The sequence below is a fragment of the Ursus americanus genome, chromosome 32, assembly GCF_024610735.1.
Source record: "Ursus americanus isolate L20-20 chromosome 32, mUrsAme1.1.p, whole genome shotgun sequence".
NCBI lineage: Eukaryota > Metazoa > Chordata > Mammalia > Carnivora > Ursidae > Ursus > Ursus americanus.
In genome coordinates, this window is record NC_142158.1 from 479,150 (window position 1) to 501,936 (window position 22,787).

The 22,787-nt window shown below is 40.7% G+C and overlaps 2 protein-coding genes across 2 annotated transcripts; one reads left to right on the forward strand and one right to left on the reverse strand.

Annotated features, from left to right (window-relative positions):
- Positions 1-5,164: 5,164 nt before the first annotated feature.
- Positions 5,165-6,300, forward strand: LOC123794513 (olfactory receptor 2W1). The gene has a single exon (XM_045800678.2). It carries the CDS (start codon positions 5,216-5,218, stop codon positions 6,176-6,178), a length of 963 nt encoding a protein of 320 aa, XP_045656634.2. The 5' UTR covers positions 5,165-5,215; the 3' UTR covers positions 6,179-6,300.
- Positions 6,301-19,815: 13,515 nt separating this feature from the next.
- LOC123794512 (olfactory receptor 2W1) lies at positions 19,816-20,951 on the reverse strand. The gene has a single exon (XM_045800677.2). The coding sequence runs from the start codon at positions 20,898-20,900 to the stop codon at positions 19,938-19,940; it is 963 nt and encodes a 320-aa protein (XP_045656633.1). The 5' UTR covers positions 20,901-20,951; the 3' UTR covers positions 19,816-19,937.
- Positions 20,952-22,787: the final 1,836 nt, after the last annotated feature.

A 22,787-nucleotide genomic window follows, 5' to 3' on the forward strand; every position in this document is an offset into this window, starting at 1 on the left:
CGGGAAATTTGGTTCAATTCTTATTCTGAATTACCTGTTGCTTTTATAAGGTGTCTCTAGGACTAAGATCTATTGGCAGGTTAATTTAAAGTCAGAACAAGTAGTAAGAATCTGTGATAGGTTTCATCCCCTTATGTGAAGTCACATGTTCAGGAAGGAGGAGTCCTGTCCAGAATCAGTTCCTTAACCCACTTGGGGAGCAGCAAAAGTCACAGATGCATTGCGGCAAAGACGTGAAGGAGCCACAGTGCCGGACAGCAAGTGCTTAACTTTTCCATACGTTGTGGGATCCTCACTAGTCGAGAAGCAGAATATCGGGGGAACTCTCTCTGGATCACAGTAATGTTAATCTTTAATATCTCTTGGAAAATAATGTGCCTGGCTTGGTAAAACATCTTGTGGGCGGTAAAAGGAAAAAAAAAACACCTTATGCTTATATGGACTGATTCTTCTGGTTTTCTGTTAGAATTCTTAGACTAAGTATTGTAAATCTCTGCAGAGAAATTCTCCTTTTTATCTCTCTTATGAAAGATTAAATGTATTGTCTGTTATAAGAGGAGGACATGAACCTATTTCTTGATTTGTGATTTCAGACATTTTGATCCAGCAGAAATACAAGAGGGAAATGTAGATTAAATTGCAAATGAAGAACTGAAAGACAATATTTTAATCATGAAGACTGTGGAGCTGGGAAGGAATAGGATATTTTTAATCTGTCTGTAAATCTCATGATGTGCATGAAAAATTATCTGAAGACTTCCTATGTCAGGTTTTTAATAGGCAGAAGAAGGATTTTTCCTTTCCTGAATTAATCTTTGAAGGCTATAGTGATGATGGAAATAGCGAAGGAATTAACAGCATGGCAATGGCTTTCATTTTAAAAGAATTTTCGTTTTTGTTTTCATGTAATTTTAACTGAAGTTTGTCTTCATCAGAAGTTAGCCGCTATCACACACGCCAACCTGTCTGTCAAAACATAAATAAGTGTTGGGTGTTAGATGCAACTAATGAATAATTGGACAGTACATCAAAAACGAATGATGTACGTTGGCTAATTGAACATCGTAACAAAAGCTTTTTAAAAAAGAAGAGTAAAAACAAATAAACAAAAAATAAATAAGTATTAATTATGTATTTGTCCCCCTGCTCAGACATTGCATACCTCTCACGGTGTGTGACAGTGTGTAATACATTTCAGAGTTTTTTTTTCTCTTATCCAACTTGGTCAGTGGCAGAATCGAGACTCAAATCATGATTCTGGAAAAGCTAGTTCTGAGGAAATCACCAAACGACTCTCTCAAAACAACTCTCTTAACCGGTATATTCAGTTGGTCTTCTAAACGGTCCACTTTTGAATCATGGCCGCAGTTTGAAGTAATTTCTCATAATATCCAGGAAACATATTTGAAATGGCATAACGAACATAAAGCATAACCTTTTGTACTATATCTACACAGAGAAAGAGAGAGAGAGAGAGTCACCAGTTTGACCTTTAACTGTTATTTTTCGATCATGGTTTTTGTCTTAGTTATTTTTAACAGAAGTTTTCTGGATGTTTCTACGGCTTCAGGTGGCAGGAAGTTACCATTTTATACTCAGTGATAGGAAACTGCGGAGGACTACTGACAATCTGTTCAACTGTTAAAAATTTGGGCAGTTCTGATGTCCTCATCCATGACTGTGGGAACTCTACCTGTGTCACACTACTGAATAAAGCTGAGCTGCTTATTCCGTAGAATAGAAACCGATGTCTTCCACTCCTTTTCATCAAACTGAATAGATCTATGTAAACCGTGTAGATTTAACCACACATGTCGTCCATTTGTCCGCCACCTTCCATCATCCCATCCAGGTAATTTCAGAAACACCAGCGTAAGTTCTCAATGTAAACAAAATGCTAACAACAACAGGAAAGGGCTAACTAACCATTTTAAGTGATTTTTCACCATTATTCATACTGTGATATTTTGTTTTTTTTTCAAAAATCATGTGCAAATCAGGGGTTAAGGTAGAGGGTAGATGAGATCTAGGCACACAGAGGGACAGATGCATAGATACACAGATACATGGTTAGATAGGTATGGGGGGTACTTTAGGTGACATGGATAGAGTGGAGAGCAACAGACATCAGGCCCACTTTCTCAAAGCTTACAAACCACCATGGAGGGCCGTAAAACAAATTTTTACCAAAGAATACATGATTATAATCGGCTCACTTTTTCCGTTTTTCAAGTTCTTATTTAAGTTTCAGTTAGTTAATATGCAGTGTGATGTTAGTTTCCGGTGTACAATTTAGTGATTCAAGACGTCTGTACACCGCTCGGTGCTCATCACAAGTGCACCCTTTAATCCCCTTCACCTGTTTCTCCCAACCTACCCACCTCCCCTCTACCAACCATCAGTTCGTTCTCTAGTTAAGAGTGTATTTCCTGGTCTTCCTCTCTTCCCCACGATGCCCCACCAGATTCCTCTGCTTTGTTTCTTAAATTCTGCATGTGACTGAAATCGTATGGTATTTGTCTTTCTCCAGCAGACTTATTTTGCTGAGCATACTACCTAGTTCCACAACACTGCAAACAGCAAGACTCAGTTCTTTTTTATGGCTGAGTAATATTATATTATATATGTAAATATGTATATTTATTTATACACATTATGTACACGTTATATATGTAAATATATAATGTAAAAGTATATTTGAATATACTGTAATATTGCCTTATGTATATAGATATATATCATGTTTTCATTGTCCATTCATCAACTCATGGACATTTGGGCTCTTTCCTAATTAGGCTATTGTTGATAATGCTGCTGTCAACATCGGGGGGCATGTATCTCTTCAAATTAGCATTTCTGTATCTTTTGGGTAAATACATCCTAGCGCAATTGCTGGATCGGAGGGTGGTTCTATTTTTAACTTTTTGAGGAACCTCCGCACTGTTTTCCGGAGTGGCTGCACTAGGCTGCAATCCCACCAACAGTGTCCGAGGGTTCCTCTTCCTCCGCAGCCTCTCCAACACCTGTTTCCTGTGTGTTCATTTTAGACATTCTGACCGGTGTGAGGTGGTATCTCATGGTACTTTTGATTTGTATTTCCCTGGTGATAAATGATGACGAGCACCTTTCATGAGTTTGTTAGCCATCTGAATGTCTTCTCTGGTGAAATGTCTATACGTGTTTTCTGCCCTTTTCTTTCTTTACTGGACTCTTTGTGTCTTGGGGGTTGAGCTTTATAAGTTCTTTATGTATTTTGGATACTACCCCTTATCAGATGTGTCATTTGCAGATATCTTCTCTCATGTCATAGGTTGCCTTTTAATTTGGTTCACTGTGCCGTTCACCATGCAGAAGCTTTTTATCTTGACAGAGTCTCAATAGTTCATTCTTGCTTTGGTTCGCTGGCCACGGGAGACATATCTAGTAAGAAGACGCTGTGGCTGATGTCAAACAGGTTACCGCCTGTGTTCTCCTCCAGGATTTTAATGGTTTCCTGACTCATAGTTAGGTGTTTGATCTGAATTGAATTTATTTTTTCTGTCTGGTATAAGTAAGTGGTCCAGTATCATTCTTTTGCATGTTGCTGTCCAGTTTTCCCATCACCAATTTTGAGACACTCTCTTGTTTCCACTGGGGATTCTTTCCTGTTTTGTTGGAGACTAATTGACACTACAGTTGTGGGTTATTTCTGGGTTTTCTATTTTGCACTACTAGGTGTTTAGCTGAAGGATACAAAAACACTACTATGAAGGAATACACGCACCCCAGTGTGGATAACGGCTTTATCAATGATAGCCAAATTTTGGAAACAACCTAAATTCCCATCGACTAGTGAAAGGATAAAGAAGATGTGGTGTATATATTTGCGATGACATGGACGGAGCTAGAGAGTATTATACTAAACAAAATAAGTCAGTCAGAGAGAGACAAAGCCATATCATTTTATTCATATGTGGAATTTAAGAAACAAAAAGAAATGAACATGATGGGGGAAAATAAAAACAAAACAGAGAGGCAAACCAAGAAACAGACTCTTCACTAGAGAGAACAAACTGATGGTTACCAGAAGGGAGGTGGGTAGGGGGATAGGATGACTAGGTGATGGGACTATGGAGGGCACTTCCTTTTTTCTTTCCTTTTTTTTTTTTTTTCCACTTCACTCCTTGGTACTTCATTTTCTTTTTTCTTCTCCTTTCTTTTATTATGATATGTTAGTCACCATACAGTACATCGTTAGCTTTTGAAGTAGTGTTCCATGATTCCTTGTTTGCGTATGACATGAGGAGGGCACTTCTGATGAGCGCTGGGTGTTGTATGGACGATTGAATCACTAAATTCTACACCTGAAACTAATATTACATTGTATATTCACTAATATTACATTGCATATTCACTAACTAATATTGTTTAAACAATGAAAAAATTTTAAAAAGAATTTAAAAAGTCAGGATAAGGAATGAAGACAGTTGCCAGAATCTAGAAAGGAGACGATAGTGCTTTGGATTATGGTAGAGATTGTGGAAGCTTTTTAAAAGTGAGAGGATAGTTAAAGTGTAATTTGCATTCAAGCTTCCCAGTTTGGGTGACAAGTTAGGTATTGGGATGAGAGAGATAAATGTGCCCAAGATAAATGCCTTATCCCCCACACAAGAAACCGGACATCAACAGTGCTACTCACCAAGATTTGAAAAGAGAGGAACACTCTTTGCCTCGTTCTGACATTCACAAAATAAGTACATTTTATAGGTGAATTTGCTGACCAATAAAAGAGTGTGTTCACTATTTCAAGCCAAGAAGATTTGTACAGAATCGGAGGGTCCCATCATGTTAGAAACAGATCTATCCCAAAGTTCCAAACTTAAATATGAGAAATTTCAGAACTTGAGTTTAAGAGTAACCTCGCCAAGCTCACCTAGATAAAAATATAATGTTAAACGTCACTATAAAAGGATCTACAACAAAGACCAGTTTACTTGGCTCTTACATTTACTTTTACCCATTATTTTTGAAGTATTAACATAAATTATTTCCCTTTAATATTCTGTATTTAATTAAACCATGTAGATAGTCTGTACTGACATATTTCTCTTCCTTCTCCTCCTCTCCCTCCTCCCCCCTTCTTGCTCCTCCTGCTCCTCTTCTTCCTCATCTTCATCCCCATCCTCCTTCACCTCCTTCTACTCTTCTCGTTCTAGGACTTGGTCACTGAGGGGCTATGGACCAAAACAATTGCACTTCTCTACACGGTTTTGTTCTGCTTGGTTTCTCTGACCATCCCAAACTGGAGATGGTCCTCTCAGGAGTTGTCACTATCTTCTACTTCGTTACCTGGGTGGGTAACACAGCCATCATCCTTGCATCTCTCCTGGATCCCCATCTCCACACGCCAATGTATTTTTTCCTCAGGAATTTATCTTTCCTGGATCTCTGCTTCACAACTAGCGTCGTCCCTCAAATGCTGGTTAACTTGTGGGGACCTGACAAGACCATCAGTTATGAGGGCTGTGTCACTCAACTCTACGTTTATATGTGGTTGGGGTCCACTGAGTGCCTCCTCCTAGGTGTTATGTGCTATGATCGTTTCACAGCTATCTGTAAGCCCTTGCATTACTTCGTCATCATGAACCCCCATCTCTGTCTCAGGATGGTAATCACAGTCTGGAGCATTAGTTTGGCCAACTCTGTGATATTATGTACACTCACCCTGAATTTGCCTCGATGTGGAAACAACCTCGTGGACCATTTCTTGTGCGAGTTGCCAGCTATGGTCAAAATAGCTTGTATAGACACCACAAGAGTTGAAATGTCTGTTTTTGCTTTAGGCATCGTCATTGTCCTTACGCCCCTCAGCCTTATTCTTATATCCTATGGCTACATCGCCAAAGCTGTGCTGAGAATAAAGTCAAACGCAGGCCGACAAAAAGCAATTAATACCTGTGGATCCCATCTCACTGTTGTGTCCATATTCTATGGAACTATTATCTACATGTACCTACAACCAGGTAACAGTGCCTCTCAAGACCAGGGCAAGTTCCTCACGGTCTTTTACACAATCATCACTCCAAGTCTCAACCCTCTTGTTTATACCCTACGGAATAAGGACATGAAGAATGCACTGAGGAAGCTGGTGAGACTTGACCACGAATCTACAAAATTGAAGAGGAGCCAGGTGTCATAGCAAAATATTACCCTGGATAAGGCAATGAAATATGTTTTCTAATCGTCTTTACTTTTTGCATTCGATTATAATTGACACAGCGTGTTCTGTTAGTTCCAGGTGCACACTATAACGATTGAGCGATTCTGTCCATTTTTCAGTGTCCCACTTGAGAAGGGTACTCTATATCCCCTTTATCTATATCACCCATCAGCGATCCTCCTCCCCTCTCGTAACCACTTACTTGTTCTGTGTTTAAGTGTCTATGTTTTTTGTTTGTCTCCTGTTTTGTTTGTTCATTTGTTTTGTTTCCTAAATTCCACAGATGTGTGAACTCGTATGGTGTTTGTCTTTCCTGCCTGCCTTAGTTCACTTAGCGTTACTCCCTCTAGATCCATCCCTGGTGTTGCCAACGGCGAGGTTTTGTTCTTTTTATGGCTCAGTAGTATTCCATCGTGTGTATACGTACACCATGTCTTCTTTAGCCATTCATCCAGGAATGGTCACTAGGTTGCTTCTGTATCTTGGCTGTTATAAGTAAGGCTGCAATAGACACGAGGGTGTGTACATCTTTTCAGATTAGTTTTTATGCTTGTTTGTTTTCTTTGGGTAACTCAGCATTGGAATTACTGGATCATATGGTAAATCCATTTTTTTATCTTTCAAAGAACCTTCATAGTCTTTCCCATGGTGGTGCACCAATTTGTATCTCACCGATGGTGCAAGAAAACAGTAATTTTTTGACATCGGCCATAGGTACATTTTTCTAACTGTATCTCCTCTGATAAGGGAAACAAAGGAAAATTTAACTGTTAGGCCTACACCAAAATAAAAAGGTTTTGCAGAGCAAGGAAACCATCCACAAAACAAAAACTCCACCTCCTGAATGGGAGAAGATGTTTGCAAATGATACATCCAATAAGGAGCTCATATGCAAAATATATAGAGAACTTATACAACTCAATACCAAACAACAACAACAAACTCCAGTTTAAAACATGGGCAGAGGATCTAAATAGACTTTTTTCCAAAAAAGATACAGATGGTCAACGAGTGTATGAAAGGATGCTCAAGATCACTAATCATCAGGGAAATGTGAATTAAAATACCAATAAGATATCACTTTCCACTTGTCAGAATGGCTAAAATCCATAACAGAAGAAGTAACAAGTGTTGGCAAGGATGTGGAGGAAAAGAAACCCTTGTGCTCTATGGTGAGTCTGTCTTTAATTTCTACTGAAGCAACCATGGTCCCTAGACCATGGACACAATTAATAGCATAGTTCCTGTGCAGGAACATTCTGTGGATGCAACAATACTGTAACCATCCTACTTAGCTCTATTATCACTCTAATCATCGGCATACCTTTAGAGAAAAAAGCTCATTAGGAATTTGTAATTTTGTTTGTAATATAACACAAAGAGGATGTAAACATAAATCTGAATGCATTTAATTTATTCTAAAGACCCACAGAACTGTTTTGATATCTAGCTTTCTTTTTTCTAAGCTAATGCTTGGATCTTCAGAAAAATAAACTTGAATGAATGGATACATATACAGTATGGTTTGTATATTAAATAATAATATAGAAATCATGATCTTGCATATTAAATCTCTTGTGATGACATACAAACATTTATCAATATCTTGAGTAAAGGATCTTTGTTATTTAAGTTATTTCTTCATTAATTGTATACAAAGTGAGAAGACACAAATTAGAGGGATTAAAAGGTGATAAGACAGTCTTATGCATTATGTATATTCTTTCATGAAACATTCATTCCATGACTGTCTCAACTTCAATGGAGAAAATAATATGATCCCCTTGACATTAATTAGGATTTGGCTTTGATCTACCTATAGATCTTGGAATTTATGGAAATATTCAGAAATGTAGATTTGTACATTTTTATGTAGTGGAATTTTTTAAAATGATAAAATCTTTTCATTTCCATTTATCATGCCATAATATCAAGTTTTTTTTATGGGGAAATGTGAATTAAACTCTGATATTTTCTGTGATGGGATACCTCTCTCTAAAAAACCCTATTATTTAATAATTGTAATCAATCAGATATAAAATATTGTCTCCTGTCACTCATAATTCTTGAGAATTGAAGAGGGGGAGTCACTGGATAATTTTTACTTTCCAACTCAGAACTACACAGAAATGCCTCACATAATATATATTGAATGTGATGTAGCATATTGCCAATGTCCTTTCATCCACACAATACTTCCTTCACACTTGCCTGAAACAGGAAGAGGTAGAGCATCTGAACAGACAAATAACCAGCAAGGAAATGGAAGAATCTGTAGTCTAGAAACTATAGAAAACTTATGAAAGAAATTAAGGAAGATACAAAGAGATGGAAAACATTCCATGGTCATGGATTGGAAGAATAAACATTGATAAATATCTATGCTACCAAGAGCAGTCTACACATTCAATGCAATCCCTATTAAAATACCATTGACAAGAGAAACCAAGATGGCAGAGGAGTAGGGGAATCCCATTTCAACTGGCCCCCTGAACTTAGCTGTATATCTACCAAACCATTCTGAACACCCATGAAATCAGCCTGAGATATAAGAATATGTATCTGGATCTCTATGAGCTGAAAAGCACTGCCTGTCACAAGGCAGGAAGGGCAGAATCGTGAATTGGGGAGATATCAGAAAATAAACAGAAGGGGGAGGGAGCCTCCATTAGCTGGTTCCTGAAAAGTGATATAAGACCAGAGCACAAAAGAGTCCTGGGACTGGGCAAAAACTCGCAGAGCAGTACAGCCTGGAAAGGGCTTTATTTATTTATTTTTTTATAATAATATTTTTTTTATTATGTTGGTCACCATACAGTACATCCCTAGTTTTTGATGTAAAGTTCCATGATTCATTACTTGCGTATAACACCCAGTGCACCATGCAATATGTACCCTCCTTAATACCCATCACCAGCCTATCCCATTGCAGCACCCAGAGAGGACCCAGAAGCTGCACATGTGCATGCGAGCCAAACGCCACTCTCTGTTTTAGAAGAACAAAGGGCAGGGATACACTCGGACCCTGGGATGACCTCTGAGAGAGTTGTGGGCCCATACCATGGGAGGCTGCGGTTTCTGGCAGCGCATACATAAACAGAGACTGTTGGTCCTGGAGGTTTTATTGAAGAAAGCAGACTGCGATTTCTCTGCGCAGGGACAGAGGTTTGGGTGTGGCTATTTTTGCTCTTACCCTCTGAAGAGGCAGGAAAGCCGCCAGAGAACAAAAGTTCAAAAGAATGGTATCCACTGAGCCCATTCACCCTACAGGGGGCAGGGCAACTCTGCCCAAGCAGGGTTGCCTGAGAGTGCGGCAGGCCCCTTCCCCAAAAGACAGGCTGGAAGAACAAAAGGCCCACAACACTATGGTCCCCATAAAACGGTAAAATACCAACACCAGGGGAAAATAGTATATTGAGCTCCAGGCATTGCATCACGGCTGGTTTATTTTTCAGATACAACTCTCTTTTTCTTTTTATTCTTTCTCTTATGCGTCTTCTTTTTCTTTTTACATTTTTCTCATTTGAACTAGATGTTTAATATAACAACTTATATTTCATAGTAGCTTTTAACTTGTACTTTTTCACACCTATATTTTTTATAGACGCAGGCTTCATTGTAGTCTTTTTTTCCTATTCAATATTACCTTTACATATATACAAGTTTTACTTTCCCTGTAATTTTGGAAAGTAGGGTCCTCTAACAGACCAAAACATACCCAGGAACAATTGAAACACCCTACTTTGTCCACACTGAGATATTATAGCCCCCATCCACTCACCCCTTTTTTTTTAATTTTAAATTTTTTTTACTTTTTATTTTTTTTTATTTATTTTTTTTAAAAGATTTTATTTATTTATTTGACAGCGATAGAGACAGCCAGCGAGAGAGGGAACACAGCAGGGGGAGTGGGAGAGGAAGAAGCAGGCTCATAGCGGAGGAGCCTGATGTGGGGCTCGATCCCAGAACGCTGGGATCACGCCCTGAGCCGAAGGCAGACGCTTAACCGCTGTGCCACCCAGGCGCCCCCCTATGTCCACTTTTAATCCAGAACTTCTCACACCACAGGGAATGTCTCCTGAGGCTGTGTGTGAGGGTTGAGGGAGCCGGAGCCTGGCACATGCATTTCACTTGTGTCTAAAAGTGGGTTGGAACCTCACCCTCAAATGGATTACATATTGTCTTCTGTCCTAGTCAGGCCTGGTCCTGTAGGGGACATTTATATGTAAACATGGAATGTCACATAGCATGTCCAATGTTATGATTTAGTCGATCAGATAATTCTCATTTCATGATAGGCAGCTCCAGTTATCTAGTTCCTTTGTGGTCTACAAGCAGCTTCTTAGTCTGACCGGAGATCAACAGCAAGCTAGAAGCCCCTCTTCACGTAGAGATGGTTGTCAGCTTGCCCTCACATTGCCCACGGGAGCTTAACAGATCCTCCACACGGCATTCTTATCTTCTACAGACGTGTCATGGGCCTTGTATCTTCTAGGGCACAGACAGGGCGATCATATAATTTATAGCTGTATCAGGACACTTCTGAGTCGAAGGCAGACGCTTAACGACTGCTCTACCCAGGCGCCCTAAATTTTTTTTTACTTTTTAATTTTATAAATTTTATTCTTGTGTTTCATTTTGGCTTTGGTTTTTTTGTTTGTTTGTTTTTTGTTTGTTTGTTTGTTTGTTTGGTGGTGGCTTCCAACCACTCTGGATTTTCCTAGAGTGCATCTTGCTTGGGTGGTGGTTGATATTTTGCAATCTGTACATTCCTTCAACACCCCCTCAACAGAATGACTAGGAGGAGAAACTCCCAACAAAGAAAAGAACCAGAGAAGATGGCCACTGCCACAAACCTATTGGATATGGATATAAGCAAGATCTCAGAGATAGACTTCAGGGTATCAATTATGAAGCCAATATACAGGCTTGAGAAAAACACTAGTGGCAATATAGAATCTCTGAGCACAGAAATGAGATCTAATCAGGCCAAACTTATAAATGCTATGAATGAGATATAGTCTAAACTGGATACTCTAACAGCCAGGGGTAAATGAGGCAGAAGAACAATTAGTGATCTAGAAGATAAGCTGATAGGAAGGAAGGAAGCCGAGTAGGATAGGGATAAGCAGTGAGAAGCCATGAGAACACATTTAGGGAGATCAATGATGCCATGAAACATTCCAATGTCAGAACTATTGGGATACCTGAGGGGGTGGAGAGAGAGGACTAGAGGTATATTTGAACAACTCATAGCTGAGAACTTCCCTAATCTGGGGAAGGAAACAAGCATTCGTGTTCAAGAGGCAGAGAGGACCCCTCCCAAGATCAATAAAAATAGAAAAACACCCCAGCATATAATACTAAGACTTGCTACTCTTAGATCCAAGGAAGCTATCCTGAGAGCAGCTAGGGGAGGAGATTTCTCAGGTATGGAGGGAGGAACATCAGAATAACATCAGACCTGGCAAACCAGAAAGAGCTGGCAAGACATATTCAGGGTACTAAATGAGAAGAACATGCAGACAAGAATACTTTATCCAGCAAGGCTGTCATTCAGAAAGGATGGAGAGACAAAGAGCTTCCAGAACTGGCAGGAACTGAAAAAACAAGTGACCACCAAGCCAGCCCTGCTGAAATACTAAGGGGGATTCTATAAAAGAAGAAAAACCCCAAGAGTAATATAGGCGAGAAATTTACAAAGGTAATCTATAAAACCAGGGACTTTACAGGCAATATGATGGCAGTAAATTCATATCTTTCAATAGTTACTCTCAACATGAATGGCGTAAATACTCCCATGAAATGGCACGGTGTTGAAGATTGGAGAAAAAGACAGGACCCATCCTCATGCTGTCTACAAGAGACTCATTTTGAACCTAAAGACACCTCCAGATTGAAAGTGAGGGGATGGAGAACCATTTATCATGCCAACGGACCTCAAAAGAAAGCTGGGGATGGACGTTCAACTTTATGGGCAACTAATTTTTTACAAAGCAGGAAAAAACATCCAGTGGAAAAAAGACAGTCCCCTCAATAAATGGTGCTGGGAAAATTGGACAGCTACATGCAAAAGAATGAAACTTGACCACTCTCTCACACCATACACAAAGATAAACTCCAAATGGATGAAAGACCTCAATGTGAGACAGGAATACATCAAAATCATAGAGGAGAACATAGGCAGTAGCCTATTCGACATTGGCCACAGCAATTTCTTTTTGACACGTCTCCTAAGGCAAGAGAAACAAAGGAAAAAATGAACTTGTGGGACTTCATCGAGATAAAAAGCTTCTGCACGGCCAACGAAACAGTCAAAAAACTAAGAGGTAGCCCACGGAATGGGAGAGGATATTTGCAAATGACACTACAGATAAAAGACTGGAATCCAAGATCTACAAAGAACTTCTCAAACTCGATACACAAAAAACAAATAAATCATAAAATGGGCAGAAGATATGGACAGACACTTTTCCAATGAAGACATACAAATGGCTAACAGACACATGAAAAAAATGTTCAAAATCATTAGCCATCAGGGAAATTCAAATCAAAACCACACTGAGATACCACCTTATGCCAGTTAGAATGGCAAAAATTAACAAGGCAAGAAACAACAATTGTTGGAGAGGATGTGGAGAAAGGGGATCCCTCCTACATTGTTGGTGGGAATGCAAATTGGTACAGCCACTCTGGAAGACAGTGTGGAGGTCCCTTAAAAAGTTAAAAATTGAGGTACCCTATGACCCAGCCATTGCACTACTGGGTATTTACCCCGAAGATACAGACATAGTGAAGAGAAGGGCCATATGCACCCCAATGTTCATAGCAGCAATGTCCACAATAGCTAAATCATGGAAGGAGCCAAGATGCCCTTCAACAGATGACTGGATTAAGAAGATGCAGTACAGGGGGGCGCCTGGGTGGCACAGCGGTTAAACGTCTGCCTTCGGCTCAGGGCGTGATCCCGGCGCTATGGGATCGAGCCCCACATCAGGCTCCTCTGCTATGAGCCTGCTTCTTCCTCTCCCACTCCCCCTGCTTGTGTTCCCTCTCTCGCTGGCTGTCTCTCTCTGTCAAATAAATAAATAAAATCTTAAAAAAAAAAAAAGGGGCGCCTGGGTGGCACAGCGGTTAAGCGTCTGCCTTCGGCTCAGGGCGTTATCCCGGCGTTCTGGGATCGAGCCCCACATCAGGCTCCTTCGCTATGAGCCTGCTTCTTCCTCTCCCACTCCCCCTGCTTGTGTTCCCTCTCTCGCTGGCTGTCTCTACCTCTGTCGAATAAATAAATAAAATTAAAAAAAAAAAAAGATGCAGTACAGGGGCGCCTGGGTAGTGCAGTCATTAAAGCATCTGCCTTTGGCTCAGGGCGTGATCCTGGTGTTCCGGGATCGAGTCCCACATCAGGCTCCTCCGCTGGGAGCCTGCTTCTTCCTCTCCCACTCCCCCTGCTGTGTTCCCTCTCTCGCTGGCTGTCTCTCTGTCACATAAATAAATAAAATCTTAAACAACAACAACAAAAAAGAAGATGTGGTCCATATATACAATGGAATATTACTCAGCTATCAAAAAGAATGATTTCTCAACATTTGCTGCAACATGGATGGCACTGGAGGAGGTTATGCTAAGTGAAATAAGTCAAGCAGAGAAAGACAATTATCATATGGTTTCACTCATTTATGGAACATAAGAAGTAGGAAGATTGGTAGGAGAAGAAAGAGATAAAGGGGGGGGGTAAACAGAAGGGGGAATGAAGCATGAGAGACTATGGACTCTGAGAAACAAACTGAGGGCTTCAGAGGGGAGGGGGATGGGGGAATGGGATAGGCTGGTGATGGATAGTAAGGAGGACACGTATTGCATGGTGCACTGGGTGTTATACACAACTAATGAATCATGGAACTTTACATCAAAAACCAGGGATGTACTGTATGGTGCCTAACATAATATAATAAAAATATATTACTGTAAAAAAAAAGAACTCAAACTCAATACATGAGAAACAAATAATCAAATCAAAAAATGGGCAGAAATGAACACTATGGACTCTGAGAAACAAACTGAGGGCTTCAGAGGGGAGGAGGTGGGGGAATGGGATAGGCTGGTGATGGGTGGTAAGGAGGGCACGTATTGCATGGTGCACTGGGTGTTATACGCAACTAATGAATCATCGAACTTTACATTAAAAAAATAAAAATTAAAAATTTAAAAAAAAAGATATGAACAGACACTTTTCCAATGAAGACATACAAATGGCTGACACATGAAAAAATGTTCAAAATCACTAGCCATCAGGGAAATTCAAATCAAAACCATACTGAGATACCACCTTACGCCAGTTAGAATGGCAAAAATTGACAAGGCAAGAAACAACAAATGTTGGAGAGGATGTGGAGAAAGGGGATTCCTCTTACACTATTGGTGGGAACGCAAGTTGGTACAGCCACTCTGGAAAACAGTGTGGAGGTCCCTTAAAAAGTTAAAAATTGAGCTACCCTATGATCCAGCAATTGCACTACTGGGTATTTACCCCAAAGATACAGACGTAGTGAAGAGAAGGGCAATATGCACCCCAATGTTCATAGCAGCATTGTCCACAATAGCTAAATTGTGGGAGGAGCCGAGATGCCCTTCAACAGATGACTGGATTAAGAAGTTGTGGTCCATATAGACAATGAAATATTACTCAGCCATCAGAAAAAACGATTACCCAACATTTGCAGCAACATGGACGGCACTGGAGGAGATAATGCTAAGTGAAATAAATCAAGCAGAGAAAGACAATTATCATATGCTTTCACTCATTTATGGAACATAAGAAATAGCAGGAAGATCGGTAGGAGAAGGAAGGGAAGAATGAAGGGGGGGTAAACAGAAGGGGGAATGAACCATGAGAGACTATGGACTCTGGGAAACAGACTGAGGGCTTCAGAGGGGCGGGGGGGGGGGTGGGGGATTGGGATAGGCCGGTGATGGGTATTAAGGAGGGCACATATTGCATGGAGCACTGGGTGTTATATGCAAATAATGAATAACTACATCAAAAACTAAGGATGTACTGTATGGTGACTAACATAATGAAAAATTATTACAATAAAAAAATAAAAACACTAAAAAAAAAAAAAGCTGAGGTAGCAATTCTCATCCAGACAAATTAGATTTTAAACCAGAGTCTGTAGTAAGAGATGTAGAAGGACACTGTATCATACGTAAAGGGTCTATCCAACAAGAAAATCTAACAATTGTAAATATCTATGCCCCCAACACGGGAGCAGGCACCTACTACATAAATCAACTTTTAACCAAAATAAAGAATCATATTGATAATAATACTTTAATAGTAGGATACCTCTACACTCCACTCTCGGCAATAGACACATCATCTAAGCAGAAGATCAACAAAGAAACAAGAGCTTTGAATGACACATTGCACCAGATGGACTTTGTAGATATATAGACAACATTCCATCCCCAAAAACAGAATACTCATTCTTCTTTAAGCACATGGAACTTTTCCCAGAATAGACCACATACTGGGCCACAAATCAGATCTCAACTGATACCAAAAGGTTGAGATTATTCCCCGCGTGTTTTCAGACCACAATGCTTTGAAACTGGAACTCAGTCAAGAAAAAATTTGGAAAGAATTCAAACACTTGGAAGATAAAGACCATCCTGTTCATGACTGATTGAGTCAACCAGAAAATTAAAGAAGAACTTAAACAATTCATGGAAACTAATGAGAATAAAAACACATCGGTCCAAAACCTATGGGCTATTGCATAAAGATTTTTTTCTTTTTCTTTTTTTTTAAAGATTTTATTTATTTATTTGACAGAGAGAGAGACAGCCAGCGAGAGAGGGAACACAAGCAGGGGGAGTGGGAGAGGAAGAAGCAGGCTCCCAGCGGAGGAGCCTGATGTGGGACTCGATCCCAGAACGCCGGGATCACGCCCTGAGCCGAAGGCAGATGCTTAACCGCTGTGCCACCCAGGCGCCCCCTTAAGATTTTTTTCTTTATCACTATATTTTGCGCATTTAATTAGACTATGTCTTAGTGTTGCCCTGCTTTTGTTGGTTTTGATGGGAGTTCTATGTGCCTCCTGGATTTGAATATCTGTTTCTTTCCCCCGATTAATAGGAAGTTTTCCACTATTATTCCTTGAAATACATTTCCTACTCCCTGTTTCTCTCTTCTTCTGGGTCTCTTGTACTATGAATATAATTACATTTGTTATAGTCACTGAGTTCCCTAAGTCTGTTCTCACGATCTGTAAGTCTTCTTCATGTCCTTTGTTGAGCTCCCTTATTTTCCAGTACTTTGTCTTCCATATCACTTAGGCATTTTCCTGCTCCTTCCTGCATGCTGTTCATTTCATCAAGCTTATTTCCTCTCTAGTTTATTGCATTCTTTATCTCTGATTGATTCTTTTTAAACTCTTTCATGTCTGTGGTAAGGGTCTCCCTGGTGTCTTCCATTTTTTTCTCAAGCCCAGTGTGTATCCTTATGATTGCTGCTTTAAATTCTCCATTCGGCATGTTACTTATATATGTTTCACTTAGAATCTGGCCGTGACCTTATCTTGTTCCTTCATTTGGTATAAATTCCTGTCTCTTGGCGTTTTGTCTAAGTCTCTGCCTTCTTCTCTGTGTTAGAAAAGCCACAGTTATGTCTCTTCCTCCCAAAAGGAATGGCCTTATGAAGAAGAGGTCATGTAGTGCCCAGGGTCTGGGGCTTCAGGGAGTGTCTCCAGCACGTGCAGCCTGTGCTCCACTGCTGTGTTTTGGCTGCTCTGTCCTTCAGGGTGGTCATCTGCAGAGGCTCTCCTTGCCTGCCATTGGCAGTGTTTGGACCCTGGCCTGAATGTGGTGAGTTTTGACTAGGTGTGCTGTGGTCTTCTGAAATGAGACCTGACACCAACTCCACCAGAACTGATGCCCTGTGAAATTCTCTGTTCTGGAGATGTGTTGTGGGCAGTAGGTTTTGCTGGTCTTCTGGGAGAAGGGGCCTGCCATGCTGGGACTGAGGCATGCTTGACTGAGAAGGGCCATCCCCGCCCAGAGCACAGGGCGGTGGGGCTTGGTGAGGCAAGTTAGGCAGCCAGTGTGGGTGCTGCCCTGCTTCCCACAGGTGGCTCTGTGTTTATGCTGAGGGCTGCAGGAAAGAAATGGCACTGGCCAGGTCCTTTGTTCCTGGAGAGGCTTCTCCCTGAATTCTGCCTCTCAGGGAAGCACCCCTAGAATAGAAAATTATCTCTCTACTGTGTCCCCAGATGATTTTCAGATTGCTGTTTCCATGCTGTCTACACCCAGGGTATTTGACTGCCTTCTCTCCAGGAGCAGAGCACTGACCCCTTGGCTCTATCCCAGCCAAGCCTGCTGACCTTTAAAACTCCAGGGTTTAGAGACATGGTATGCACAGAGGCCTTGGCTGGTCTTCGGGGGGCGGGCGGGGCACTATACTGGGAATGGGGTGAGCTTGAGAGAGAAGGGCAGTCCTGCCAGAGTGCCAGGGTAGGGGCTTGGTGTAAGCAAGTGGGGCAACCAGTGTAAGCAGTGTGCTGCCTCCTGCAGAGGGCTCTGTTTATGCTGAGGGGTGGGGGAGGGGCATGGCGCTGGTCAGCTTCCCTGTTCCCAGAGAGGTGTCTCTGTGAGTATTGCCTCCCAGGGCAGAACGATTCATCTCCCGCTGTGTGCCTCAGGCATTCTTCAGACCACTTTTATCCCTGCCCTATCCCTGAGGGTTGTTTGCCTGCCTTCTCTCCAAGAGCAGCACAGTGCACTCAGGGCTCTACCCCAGCCAAGGCTGTCCACCTTCAAACCTCCAGGCTTTAGGCCCCACTGGTTGCAAGAACTCATGAACATCAACCCTTCTCATTTTCCAAGCCAATGATGTTGGGGAAATGTTCTCCTTGTGCATTCCTCTGTGCTCCTCTCTCTCTTGCCCTTTGCTGTGACCAGGGCGCCCTGCCCTCTCTAGCACCCATGATCTGTTTCTTCTCCAAACCACATCTCCACACTTCCTCCCTTCCTTGATGTGGCCTCGCTTTCCCTCTAGTTGTGGAGTTTGTTCTCTCAGTCCTCAGGTCAATTTCTGGGGTATTTAGGATGATGTGATAGTTATCTAGCTGTGTTCATGGGACGGGAGGAAGGTAGAGTCCTCCTACTATGCTGTCGTCTTCGATTGCTAATAATCATTTTAAACGTAAGATAACACCAGTTCAGAAATATTAAGTGATTTTTCTTCCTGGGTAAATTGAGATTCAGAAAATAAAAACTAGATCATCAAAACAATTCTGTGGGTCCTTAGAATGAATTAAATGCAGTAGGTTTATGTTTACATCCTCTGTGTGTTATATTACAAACAAAATTACAAATTCCTAGTGAGCTATTTTCTCTGAAGGTATGTCAGTGATTAGAGTGATAATAGAGCTAAGTAGGATGGTTATGAAATTGTTTGCATCCAGAGAATGTTTACAAACAGGAATTATGCTATTAATTGTGTCCATGGTCTAGGGACTGGTTGCTTCAGTAGACATTAAAGACAGGCTCACAATACAGCACAAGGGTATCTTTTCCTTGCCAACAACTTTTACATCTTCTGTTTTTTAATTTAGCCATTCTGACAGGTGAAAAGTGATACTTTTTTGGTATTTTAATTCACATTTCCCTGATGATTAGTGATCTTGAGCATCCTTTCATACACTCGTTGACCATCTGTATCTTTTTTGGAAAAAAGTCTATTTAGATCCTCTGCCCATGTTTTAAACTGGAGTTTGTTGTTGTTGTTTGGTATTGAGTTGTATAAGTTCTCTATATATTTTGCATATGAGCTCCTTATTGGATGTATCATTTGCAAACATCTTCTCCCATTCAGGAGGTGGAGTTTTTGTTTTGTGGATGGTTTCCTTGCTCTGCAAAACCTTTTTATTTTGGTGTAGGCCTAACAGTTAAATTTTCCTTTGTTTCCCTTATCAGAGGAGATACAGTTAGAAAAATGTACCTATGGCCGATGTCAAAAAATTACTGTTTTCTTGCACCATCGGTGAGATACAAATTGGTGCACCACCATGGGAAAGACTATGAAGGTTCTTTGAAAGATAAAAAAATGGATTTACCATATGATCCAGTAATTCCAATGCTGAGTTACCCAAAGAAAACAAACAAGCATAAAAACTAATCTGAAAAGATGTACACACCCTCGTGTCTATTGCAGCCTTACTTATAACAGCCAAGATACAGAAGCAACCTAGTGACCATTCCTGGATGAATCGCTAAAGAAGACATGGTGTACGTATACACACGATGGAATACTACTGAGCCATAAAAAGAACAAAACCTCGCCGTTGGCAACACCAGGGATGGATCTAGAGGGAGTAACGCTAAGTGAACTAAGGCAGGCAGGAAAGACAAACACCATACGAGTTCACACATCTGTGGAATTTAGGAAACAAAACAAATGAACAAACAAAACAGGAGACAAACAAAAAACATAGACACTTAAACACAGAACAAGTAAGTGGTTACGAGAGGGGAGGAGGATCGCTGATGGGTGATATAGATAAAGGGGATATAGAGTACCCTTCTCAAGTGGGACACTGAAAAATGGACAGAATCGCTCAATCGTTATAGTGTGCACCTGGAACTAACAGAACACGCTGTGTCAATTATAATCGAATGCAAAAAGTAAAGACGATTAGAAAACATATTTCATTGCCTTATCCAGGGTAATATTTTGCTATGACACCTGGCTCCTCTTCAATTTTGTAGATTCGTGGTCAAGTCTCACCAGCTTCCTCAGTGCATTCTTCATGTCCTTATTCCGTAGGGTATAAACAAGAGGGTTGAGACTTGGAGTGATGATTGTGTAAAAGACCGTGAGGAACTTGCCCTGGTCTTGAGAGGCACTGTTACCTGGTTGTAGGTACATGTAGATAATAGTTCCATAGAATATGGACACAACAGTGAGATGGGATCCACAGGTATTAATTGCTTTTTGTCGGCCTGCGTTTGACTTTATTCTCAGCACAGCTTTGGCGATGTAGCCATAGGATATAAGAATAAGGCTGAGGGGCGTAAGGACAATGACGATGCCTAAAGCAAAAACAGACATTTCAACTCTTGTGGTGTCTATACAAGCTATTTTGACCATAGCTGGCAACTCGCACAAGAAATGGTCCACGAGGTTGTTTCCACATCGAGGCAAATTCAGGGTGAGTGTACATAATATCACAGAGTTGGCCAAACTAATGCTCCAGACTGTGATTACCATCCTGAGACAGAGATGGGGGTTCATGATGACGAAGTAATGCAAGGGCTTACAGATAGCTGTGAAACGATCATAGCACATAACACCTAGGAGGAGGCACTCAGTGGACCCCAACCACATATAAACGTAGAGTTGAGTGACACAGCCCTCATAACTGATGGTCTTGTCAGGTCCCCACAAGTTAACCAGCATTTGAGGGACGACGCTAGTTGTGAAGCAGAGATCCAGGAAAGATAAATTCCTGAGGAAAAAATACATTGGCGTGTGGAGATGGGGATCCAGGAGAGATGCAAGGATGATGGCTGTGTTACCCACCCAGGTAACGAAGTAGAAGATAGTGACAACTCCTGAGAGGACCATCTCCAGTTTGGGATGGTCAGAGAAACCAAGCAGAACAAAACCGTGTAGAGAAGTGCAATTGTTTTGGTCCATAGCCCCTCAGTGACCAAGTCCTAGAACGAGAAGAGTAGAAGGAGGTGAAGGAGGATGGGGATGAAGATGAGGAAGAAGAGGAGCAGGAGGAGCAAGAAGGGGGGAGGAGGGAGAGGAGGAGAAGGAAGAGAAATATGTCAGTACAGACTATCTACATGGTTTAATTAAATACAGAATATTAAAGGGAAATAATTTATGTTAATACTTCAAAAATAATGGGTAAAAGTAAATGTAAGAGCCAAGTAAACTGGTCTTTGTTGTAGATCCTTTTATAGTGACGTTTAACATTATATTTTTATCTAGGTGAGCTTGGCGAGGTTACTCTTAAACTCAAGTTCTGAAATTTCTCATATTTAAGTTTGGAACTTTGGGATAGATCTGTTTCTAACATGATGGGACCCTCCGATTCTGTACAAATCTTCTTGGCTTGAAATAGTGAACACACTCTTTTATTGGTCAGCAAATTCACCTATAAAATGTACTTATTTTGTGAATGTCAGAACGAGGCAAAGAGTGTTCCTCTCTTTTCAAATCTTGGTGAGTAGCACTGTTGATGTCCGGTTTCTTGTGTGGGGGATAAGGCATTTATCTTGGGCACATTTATCTCTCTCATCCCAATACCTAACTTGTCACCCAAACTGGGAAGCTTGAATGCAAATTACACTTTAACTATCCTCTCACTTTTAAAAAGCTTCCACAATCTCTACCATAATCCAAAGCACTATCGTCTCCTTTCTAGATTCTGGCAACTGTCTTCATTCCTTATCCTGACTTTTTAAATTCTTTTTAAAATTTTTTCATTGTTTAAACAATATTAGTTAGTGAATATGCAATGTAATATTAGTGAATATACAATGTAATATTAGTTTCAGGTGTAGAATTTAGTGATTCAATCGTCCATACAACACCCAGCGCTCATCAGAAGTGCCCTCCTCATGTCATACGCAAACAAGGAATCATGGAACACTACTTCAAAAGCTAACGATGTACTGTATGGTGACTAACATATCATAATAAAAGAAAGGAGAAGAAAAAAGAAAATGAAGTACCAAGGAGTGAAGTGGAAAAAAAAAAAAAAAGGAAAGAAAAAAGGAAGTGCCCTCCATAGTCCCATCACCTAGTCATCCTATCCCCCTACCCACCTCCCTTCTGGTAACCATCAGTTTGTTCTCTCTAGTGAAGAGTCTGTTTCTTGGTTTGCCTCTCTGTTTTGTTTTTATTTTCCCCCATCATGTTCATTTCTTTTTGTTTCTTAAATTCCACATATGAATAAAATGATATGGCTTTGTCTCTCTCTGACTGACTTATTTTGTTTAGTATAATACTCTCTAGCTCCGTCCATGTCATCGCAAATATATACACCACATCTTCTTTATCCTTTCACTAGTCGATGGGAATTTAGGTTGTTTCCAAAATTTGGCTATCATTGATAAAGCCGTTATCCACACTGGGGTGCGTGTATTCCTTCATAGTAGTGTTTTTGTATCCTTCAGCTAAACACCTAGTAGTGCAAAATAGAAAACCCAGAAATAACCCACAACTGTAGTGTCAATTAGTCTCCAACAAAACAGGAAAGAATCCCCAGTGGAAACAAGAGAGTGTCTCAAAATTGGTGATGGGAAAACTGGACAGCAACATGCAAAAGAATGATACTGGACCACTTACTTATACCAGACAGAAAAAATAAATTCAATTCAGATCAAACACCTAACTATGAGTCAGGAAACCATTAAAATCCTGGAGGAGAACACAGGCGGTAACCTGTTTGACATCAGCCACAGCGTCTTCTTACTAGATATGTCTCCCGTGGCCAGCGAACCAAAGCAAGAATGAACTATTGAGACTCTGTCAAGATAAAAAGCTTCTGCATGGTGAACGGCACAGTGA

Coding starts and splice junctions, on each gene's coding strand:
- LOC123794513 (XM_045800678.2), top strand. CDS start 5,216: ATGGACCAAAACAATTGCACTTCTCTACACGGTTTTGTTCTGCTTGGT.
- LOC123794512 (XM_045800677.2), bottom strand. CDS start 20,900: ATGGACCAAAACAATTGCACTTCTCTACACGGTTTTGTTCTGCTTGGT.